The sequence below is a fragment of the Thermobia domestica genome, chromosome 11 (genome assembly GCF_964235325.1).
Source record: "Thermobia domestica chromosome 11, izTheDome1.hap1.1, whole genome shotgun sequence".
Taxonomy (NCBI): Eukaryota; Metazoa; Arthropoda; class Insecta; order Zygentoma; family Lepismatidae; genus Thermobia; species Thermobia domestica.
The window spans coordinates 169,789,627-169,799,673 of NC_137464.1; the positions used below are offsets into that span (position 1 = coordinate 169,789,627).

General features: G+C 35.8%; 1 protein-coding gene across 1 annotated transcript; it reads right to left on the reverse strand.

Moving 5' to 3' along the window:
- Positions 1-286: 286 nt before the first annotated feature.
- On the reverse strand, positions 287-2,351 carry LOC145664553 (pyruvate dehydrogenase protein X component-like). Its single transcript, XM_081731320.1, has one exon. The coding sequence runs from the start codon at positions 2,282-2,284 to the stop codon at positions 827-829; it is 1,458 nt and encodes a 485-aa protein (XP_081587446.1). The 5' UTR covers positions 2,285-2,351; the 3' UTR covers positions 287-826.
- Between the last annotated feature and the right edge of the window lie 7,696 nt (positions 2,352-10,047).

Below are 10,047 nucleotides of genomic sequence, written 5' to 3' on the forward strand. Positions count from 1 at the left end.
ACCTTAAACTGTCATCAGTCTTATATAGTCTCGGAGACGCTATGCTTTAATAAACAAACATACTTTTTTATTCACGTAACTTTTCATTTGTTTTAACCATACCGTATTAATACTCCAAAATTTTAAAGTTCCCTTCCACGAATCGAACCTGGGACCACATAGAGAAGGCGTGTGCTACTCATTAGACCACACAAGCAATTAAAAAAAAAAGCTTAATTTCATATATATGCCTCCTAAACACATATATTTTAACGATCTATATATTTTTCAGAAATGAAAGCATATCTTCCAACAACAACAATAAATTATATTCGTGCTCCACTGCATATATTACTAGGCATAAAAAAATACACATTTACACCATCATGCATCTATATATATAAATGTGTGTGTGTGGGCGAGAAATAGACACTATTTCATCTTCAGAAGAAAAGAACGTACATGTCAACATTAAAAAAAAAAAAAAAATGATTGAACTTGCATGAACGAGTCTACTAAGGTCCCATTACACATAAATTACGGTACGTAAGCTCATGCCATTACAATGTAATCCATTATTACGTCTATATTTTTGTCATGTTTACTTAATATGGTGTCTGAGTACAGTCAATGCTGCGTATCACTACTTTATTTAACAATTTGTGTATTCCTTTTCGTATAACATTACTATTTAAAGCAATTCACTTCCTTCCTACCACACACAGTTTGTTATTGTCGCAGCACTTTCTAGAATGAACACACACACACACACACACAAGTACATACATTACATATAAAGCCATTATACATTATTTTGTACACTATAAGCTTCATTGTCCTATTTCGATCATGATTGAATTGAACTAACTTTTGCACTTTCGTAACTACCTAACAACATTCTTGACGGATCTTCCAGAAGTTCTTGCAGTTTATCCAGAAATTCAGCAGCTAATTCTTCATCAATTTGCCTTCGGTCGTAACACAGGGTTGCTCGCATTTTTGTCGAAATCGTCCCGTCTGTATCAACAACAGATCTACCTGTTCCCACTGCTAATATGGCACACTGTGGAGGATTAATGATAGCACAGAATTCACTTATCCCGAACATCCCCAAATTTGAAATTGTGAATGAACCTCCCATAAATTCGTCCGGCTTTAATTTACCTTCTCGTGCTTTCTTAGCCAAGGATTTCACTGCTGCTGATATGTCTTCAACACCTTTCTTATCAGCACTTTTAACAATTGGAGTAATTAATCCTGTATCCGTAGCTACCGCAACAGATATATCAATATTAGGTGAGACCACACACTGATTCCCTTGCCAAACAGCATTTACCTGTGGATACTGCTGCAGGGCTATAGCACTTGCTTTTATAATAAAATCATTGACTGATACAACAATATCATCTTTCTTTAGATTTCCCCTAATCCTCATGAGCTTGTTGGCATTAAATTCCATTGTACCGTACGAATGAGGTATAATTGTCTTCGATTCTGTCAACCTTTTAGCGATAGTCCTTCGCATACTAGACACTTCCAAATCTACATACTTGTCACCTTTCTGCACAATAGTTGGAGCCGCTGTTGCAGGTTTCTCAGCAGCTGCTGCTGGCGGTACTGCTTTCCCAGCCACCTTTACAGGTGGTGGTACCGGTTTCGGCGGTTGAGGTTTAAGATTCTGTTCTTTAATAAAACTCAATATGTCGCCCTTTAAAATACGTCCTTTCGGACCCGATCCCTTTACTTGTTTTGCATCTACACCATACTGTTCAACCCAAGTTTTAACAGCAGGTCCCAAGATAAGTCCGGGTGCAGGTGCTACTTTTGCTGGTGCTGGAGTTCCTTTATCATCACCATCTGTCTTACTTACAGTACTTTTAACTTCAGCTGGTGCTGTCGCGGTTTCTGGAACTTCGACTGCTTTCCAATCTTCACCCTCTGCTACCATCAGGGCAATTAAAGTACCTACTTTAATGTTTTGTACAGCTTCTGGCACCAATATTTTTGCAAGTATTCCTTCCTCTTCAGTTTCAAATGCAACGACGGCTTTATCTGTTTCTACTTCACATAAAACATCACCGGGTGCAATAGGATCGCCCTCTTTCTTTAACCATTTAACTATCGTGCCTTCAGTCATAGTTGGCGATAAAGACGGCATTTTTATTTCAATTCCTTCCACTAACAACCACTTAGAAGTATGGAAACCAAATTTCTGGTTAACTAACAACTTGGATTCTTGAATTGTATACAATTGTTGGAGCCTACGGCCCCAATATCCAGCACAACACCTAACAACACGAGCCATCTTCGTGTTCCTGTATCACACCATACACGGCTGACGAATTGACCTGCGCGACATTGAGAACAAGAACGAATTTTGCTCTTCATTTGTTATCTATGTTGCCATAGACAATAGTATTCAATGTCAGAACATAGAAATCGATATGGTAAAACTAAAGGGCACAAAGACTTTTCGCGTTGCGATGATAGTGCAAAATTTAACGAAGGCTAGTACAGCATGACTTCCTACCTAAAGTAGGTATAATGATTATAACAAACCTATGAATACCAAAAATATTTTCTTCCTATTTTAAAAGAGAAAACAAACTGTAATTATTTCAAAACTAAATTATAAAATCTAAGATTAAATCAGTAGCGTAGCTAGAATTTTTTTCAGGGGGGCCAATGAAGGGCCCAAGAAAATTTTAAGGGGGACATCTCCAATGAATGAAATATTTTATTTACATAAATACATACACACACACACACACACACATATATATATATATATATATATATATATATATATATATATATATATATATATATATATATGTTTGTGTATGTGTGTGTGCAAGGTGGTGAATGTTTTCATCTTTTTTGTTCATGATTTTACTCTTTTACGGTGAAAATATAAGAATTTACTATTTCAAACAACTAGGAATCATTAATAAAATTGATTTCTAATATAAGTAGTTATTTAAACGCTGGCTTTAAAATATGTGTGGCTGGTTGATTTAAGTGTAAGCAGAGAAATACACTTTTACAGGTCAAGAAAATAACTTATAGGTTCATGCCTCTACTTAAAAGAGAATCTTTCTATTGTTGTGGGCAGCAGCAAACTTATCAACAACTTCTTCAGGATCTAACGATTTAGCAATTTTCTTCAATATAAAGTAATCATAAGTTTTTCAACCTATCATCAGTCATTGAATTGCCCATATATTTTTCAAAGATGAGAATGGCCTTAGAAACTGATATAGTGACAGAGATGATATCTAGCTTGTAGGTTCCTAGGAATGCGTTTTTGTAGACGCAAAGATCAACGAAATTCATCAAGAAATCAACTTTGGTTTTCTCTCGTTTTCATACAACTTAATTGTGTTTGGGAGGATTGTGAGTTCACATTTGAATATTTCCAGATCACTTCCATAATGCTGAGCCATATGCTCCACAATGTTGTAATTTAGAAAGTTTTCACCTTTTGGATGTAGAGTGGTGATTGATCTAATGATTTTACTACATGATCAAAAGCGTTTTTCCGTCTCAGTGATTTCTTTATCAATAGTAGGCAGAAAAATGTCTCTTAGTATATTACCTTTAGAAAATTAGTTTTCTGCCTCCAATGAAGGAAGAGATTCATCCAAAATGAATTGTGATATTTCGATGGCGAATGTCTAGTTCGTTTCCAGGAGGAACCCCTATATTCTATCTGTTTCTGACTCTGGAATTTAAAGACCATTTTCTTTGCATATTCACAAATATTCTTGATAAATTTGTTCGAATGTTGTTTGCTGAGAGTCATATTCTCCAGACCTCATCTTCAACAGCGTTTGAACTAGTGAATCTACAAGAATCAAACCTTCCGACATGTCTGCTTCTACTTGAGATAAGGCGAAGCTTAAAGGTACAGCGTGGCAGCAGTCATTTCAAATTTTAACAGCCCGAAAACATTCCCTCTCGTACAGATCCCACTTATTTGCCGGATGGAATCATCGAAGTAAATAAAGTTCCAGATTTGGTTTAATACCGCATAATAATATAAATAGTTGTTTGGTAGATAAACTGTATTAATAATAATAATAATAATTAATAATAATAATAATAATAATAATAATAATAATAATAATAATAATAATAATAAAGTAGAAAGTGATGTACAAGGACAAAAGTGCTTACGAGACAAACGTTGCACAGAAACAGCAACTGAACTCTAACAGGACACTGATTTGCCGTTCCAGCCCACTTTTAATTATAAGCCTTGCTCTTGAAGCTTAAGTTTCACTTTAAAGTAAACTGCCAATAATTATCATGTATTCTTAATATTTCAGAAAAATGTCCCGATTTCACGCTGTAAAAATATGGTAGCCTTATCAGTGACGAAACTAGACATTTGGTGCCCAGGGCAAATTTTTCGATTAGTATCCCTTTCATCTACATCTACACCAATAAACACACATATTAGTTTGCTGGCGCACGGGGCAACTGTACCGGTTGCAGCATATTGTTTTGATCTGTCCGTAGTTCAATTACTTTTGGTTACTTTTACCCTTGATTCTAAAACTGAGTAATGTATGTGCTTTTACTTTATTAAAATGATGAAGTGAGCACTTTTTGAAGCAAAAAAAAGAGGAAATGTGTTTTTTTCCCCTAATGTCAAACACTGTTAGAACATACATTTCAACCGGGACTCCTTACAGCAAAAGAAGTATACGTGGCCTTTTTCTTTCGTATGTTTGTTTACCTTTACTAGTTTTTAGAATTTGACGTGAATTCAAATACACAAACACCGAATGGCCAAAGCTCACCAGTAGAACATCAGCTTATAAGATGGTGTGATTGATCCCTCGTGGATAAATATTTCAACTGAGGAGATTACCAAGAATCTTCCTCGGTGTCACAAGGGAAATTTTATGGCCCTATTGACTCAGTTCCCTTATCCTATCCTCTAAGTCTCGGGTCTTTCAAAGCCTTAAAATAAATTCAAATGTAGTTGAAACAACGCTACTATCCTGTAGTCGATGCTAAATTGAATCGGTGAGTTGAAAAAGGTACACATTCCAAAAATATAAACTTTCGGAAAACTAAGAAAAACTGTTTTGTGAGAAAACTAATTGTTCTACCAAAACATTTACTATTGTCAATTTGTGTCGTTTAGTATAGCAAACTTATTGCATATGGTACCTGTACATAATTTTTATATATATACCATATAATTGTGTAAAGATGTTTAGGAATATGTTCCTTTTTCAACTCAATGTTTTTAAACGCACAATACTTTATCCCAATTAGTGGATTGTGTTAAACAGGTTTCAGAAATAAGTGAGTAATATTATTCAATCTTTGTATAAAGGAAAACAAATGTATTTCAAAACTGTTAGCTACACATATTGACAAAAATAACAATGTTTTCCGATAAAACAATGGTCATTGTTGAATTTTTCAGAGTAGATAATCGTCAATCATCTTGATCTAGCGGATCAGCAGCTGAAAAACAAAAGCCTTGATCGAAAAACATTATAAAAACATGTTCCCTTTCAGTTTCATTAGTATTTTTTTTATTTGATTAAAACACACCGAGCTGCGCAAAAGTGTTGAGATAATAATATTAAAACGATTTATTTTACTTTGCCATTGCAACTCAGTCTTTTTTTGTTACATACACGGTCCAATGTCATAACCTACCATAAAACATGTCTGTAATAAAGATAGCAATACTTAAGTTAGGTTAGGTTAGATTGTATTATGAAGTTTCGTGTTATATTCAGACTAGTTAGGATAGATAAGTTCAGGTAAAGTGAAAATAGTCTAAACTAATTTACAAAATATAAAATACTGAATATAAAATTTACATGTTTTTCATTGTCATTAAGCGTGTTTGATTTAATTTTGATCTTCAGGTCTTCACAGGTACTGCAGACACCGCTCTGAGGTCTGCCAAATGGGTAACCAAAGTTTTTCTTGATATATTCTAAATAAAACTCATACTTAATTACTTTCTTCAAGTCAGGACATTTTTCTATGAAAAGTTCATGCATTAGGCTGAGCATCGAGATATATGGTTGATGTAGACGTATAATGTGCAACATATTTATAAAATTAAGTATAGGTTCACCTAGCGCTGACTTCGTTTCCCTTGGAGATCGCTAATACTGCTTATTAACATCGCAGCAGAAGTTTCTATTTAGTTGCCACGGCCAAGAGCGTTAGGAAACTAGACGTACATGAGACAAGACCAGAAGATAGTCGAGAAGGAGACCAATATCAGTATCATATAGTAGGTGTTGGTAGTATTCAGTATCTTAATTTTCTCGAACCACAGAGAGAATGACAGAAACAATAAAAACTTCTGCTCTCTTCTTTTACTGTATATTAAACAAGACGTCTCGATATTATTTGATAATAATAATAATAATAATAATAATAATAATAATAATAATAATAATAATAATAATAATAATAATACCAAATTATTTAATGGATGCTATGCATTTGTTCTATGTCGCCATAATCGATGGAAATTAATTACTTAGTGTTCGAAGACTTCTTTCGTCCAACACGAGTGTAATGTTTTACTGCAGTGCATGCTATTTGTAAGCATCTCTTATTTTAGTATGACTTTCAACATCGAAACGAATGAGAATGCCGACTGATTTTGCCTTTTTTTTTTTTTTTTGATTCTTTGTCGATAACAAAGAAGATAACCAGATAAGTGACAGAGGTTAAAAGAAACGTTCAGATGGTGAGGTCAATGCATGCACCTTAAAGATTTCAATGAATTGAACGAGTGAGTTGAAAAAGGTACACATTCCAGAAAATAGGCAAGCTAAACTGAGATGGTTATATTCATTTTATATGTACCTACACCGCTTGAGAGGAACAAGGAACGCATTCATTAATTTTAGGTCCTCTTTACTGAAGTCTATTGGAACGTATGTGTGAAAAATCGACGATATTTCTGGAATGTGTTCATGTTTCCACCCAGTGTTTGAAAGTTGAGGTTTTTGGAATATGTTCCTTTTTCAACTCACCCATTCAATTAGATCATGCTGTATTACAAACAAAAACGAGCCTGGAGATTTTTTTCTCGGAACGCAGACTATTGCAACATACGGTATTCTGCAGTTGGTAACTCTGTTGTCGAGAGATGTTTCGGTAGTAGTTCCAGTTGTGGCTACTATCAACTCACCGTTTGTCGACCTATAGCAGTATCACCCTGTGTGGGGGGCCACTAAGGGGCCAAGATTTTGAGCAAGGGGGCCTGGCCCTCCAGGCCCTCCCTTGGCTCCGCCACTGGATTAAATGTATGTCAAGTCTTCCAAATTTCGATGTTTATCATTTACCTATTATTATATCAATGTATATTCTGTGATATATATATATACAACATTAAGCCAGTTATAGACGATCAAATATTCCATCATATATTGTATCAAATATTCCAGCAAAGTGGAATTTGAACGTGTACGATACCAAGTTGTATGCAACTTTTGGGTTGGTTACAACATTTGATACAACTGTTCTAAATTAGAATTTGTTCTATTTCTACCCAACATTGTATCAAAGAAAACAAATGAAAATCGCTGTGCAGTTGCACTAAAATCGAGTATGATGTGGACACGGAAAGCAGTTGACATTCTTGCGATGCATACTAGCAGTAATCTGTTTTGTATAACTATAAAATTAAAGAATACTATAAGACTAAGTAGCGCAGGTGACTTCCCAAAATTGGTGTATATTGAGAATATTTTGGACAGCCCTAGCTCTGAAACTATGCACTTTTCGCTATAGATCCATATGAACTTTTTCTCTTATTTTGATGTGAGGAATCACCTCTCACAGTTTGTCGGTATAGTTCATTAACACCCTGTATGATAAAACTTAATAACTCTTCAAACACCCGTCCGATCTTGATCAAATTTTTCTGGAACGATTTTTATCATTTTACTTTGACGGTGCAATGACGGGGAGGGGAGGCTGGAGATATATGTACAAAAAATAAATAAACTGGAGATATATATGTAAAAAAATAAATAAATAAAAATATGTGACTGTGTTTGTGAGTTTATCACTCTTGAACTAGCCTTTCAATCTCAATCAAGTTTCCAACATAGATGAGGTTCGGACTTGGGGTGGTTTTTATCATATCACTTTGACGGTAGAACTTCGGGGAGGGGGAGGAGGAGGGGAGGAAAAAGGTACAAAAATAAATAAAATTTAATAACTCTTGAACCACCCGACCGATTTCGATTACATTTTCAACATAGGCAAGGTTATGACCTGAGATAGTTTCTGTCATATCACTTTAACGATGCAGCTTAGGGGAGGGGGAGGGGAGAGATATTTAAAAATTATCGAAAATGACCGATATTATAGTGGAATCTATAGTTTTGAAGGTCGCTGAGATAAACAGTAACACTTCCAATGCTGGTTAAATCCAAATTCAACCCCGTAGCTTGGCGGAGGGGAGGGAAGATATATAAATGAACGTGAATGACGAATATTAGTGACGAAACCATAGTTTTCGAGGTCGTTGAGTTAAATACTGACACTTCCAATGCGGTTTACGACCAAATTCAGCCCCGTAACTTGAAGGAGGGGGAGGTACATAATCATCATAGGTATTCTGCCTTTATTGGCAGGTCACTTGCCGCAGCTGTGAAGCTTCCATGCTCCACGGTCCTCCGCTAACCTTTTCGTCTTCGGGTATGATCTTTCTGTTTTAATATCGTCCATTAATTGTAGTCTCCTTCGCCCCCTCCCTCTCTTTCCCGACACCATACCCTCTAGGACGTCCCTCATGATGCAATCTCTTCTTAGGCAATGTCCCAACCAGTTTCTCTTCCTTTTCCTAATAATATCTAAAAGTGTTCTTTTCTCACCCACCATTTCTAACACTCTCTCGTTCGTTTTCCGCTCGACCCAACTAACTCTTTCCATTCTTCTCCACACCCACAGTTCGAAGGCTTCCAGTCGATTTTCGTCACCCTTACGCAATGTCCACGTTTCCGCCCCATACAGCACAACACTCCACACGAAGCATTTTATGAGTCTTTTTCTCAACTCTTTGTTCAAGGTCCCACAAAACAGACTTTTCTTCCTCCTAAAGGCTTCTTTCGCCATTCCTATCCTTGCTTTTATTTCACGTTCGCATTTCATGTCATTACTAAGAACACTACCCAGGTATCGAAAACTATTCACTTGTTCTATTTTCTCCCCTCCTACTTTTATATTTGACACAGACCCCTTTGTTCCAATCACCATGGCTTTTGTCTTTCTAACATTTATTTTCATCCCATATTCTTCAAAGCCCTTTCTCATTTTTTCTAACATTTTATTGATTTTCTTTTCAGATTCTGCAACAAGGGCCATATCGTCTGCAAATCTTATGCATCTAATCATTCTACCTCCTACTGAAATGCCATCATCATCATGTAGGCTCTTTTTCACTATCTCTTCTAGATAGACATTAAATAGTGTTGGCGAGAGGCAGCATCCTTGTCGAACTCCCCTTCCAATTGCACTCTCTTCCGTCAGTTCTTCCCCTATTCTAACACTTACTTGTTGGTTCATGTATAAGTTTCTTATGAGTCTTCTATCTTTCCATTCCAACCCTATCTTTGTTAGAACTCCCAACAACAATTCCCAATTCACGCGGTCGAAAGCCTTTTCTAGATCAATAAATACAACATACACCTCTTTCCCTTTTTCTATACATCTTTCACCGATCACCCTTAATAATCCAATAGCATCTCTTGTGCCCTTGCCTCTTCTGAACCCGAACTGCTCTTCCTCAACATCTTTATTTGTTCTTCCATATAACCTTCTGTTCAGTATTCGGAGCAGAATTTTAGCTGCATGAGATATGAGACTAATAGTTCTATAATCCTCACCTCTCTTTGGGTTCGATTTCTTAGCCATCGGTATCATGATCGTTTTCAGAAAGTCTCTTGGCCATTCTCCTGTTTCATATATTTCATTGCATAGTCGCCACAATTCTTTCTTTCCCTTGCCTCCTATATTTTTAATGAATTCAATTGGTATGTTATCTATTCCTGTTGCCTTTCC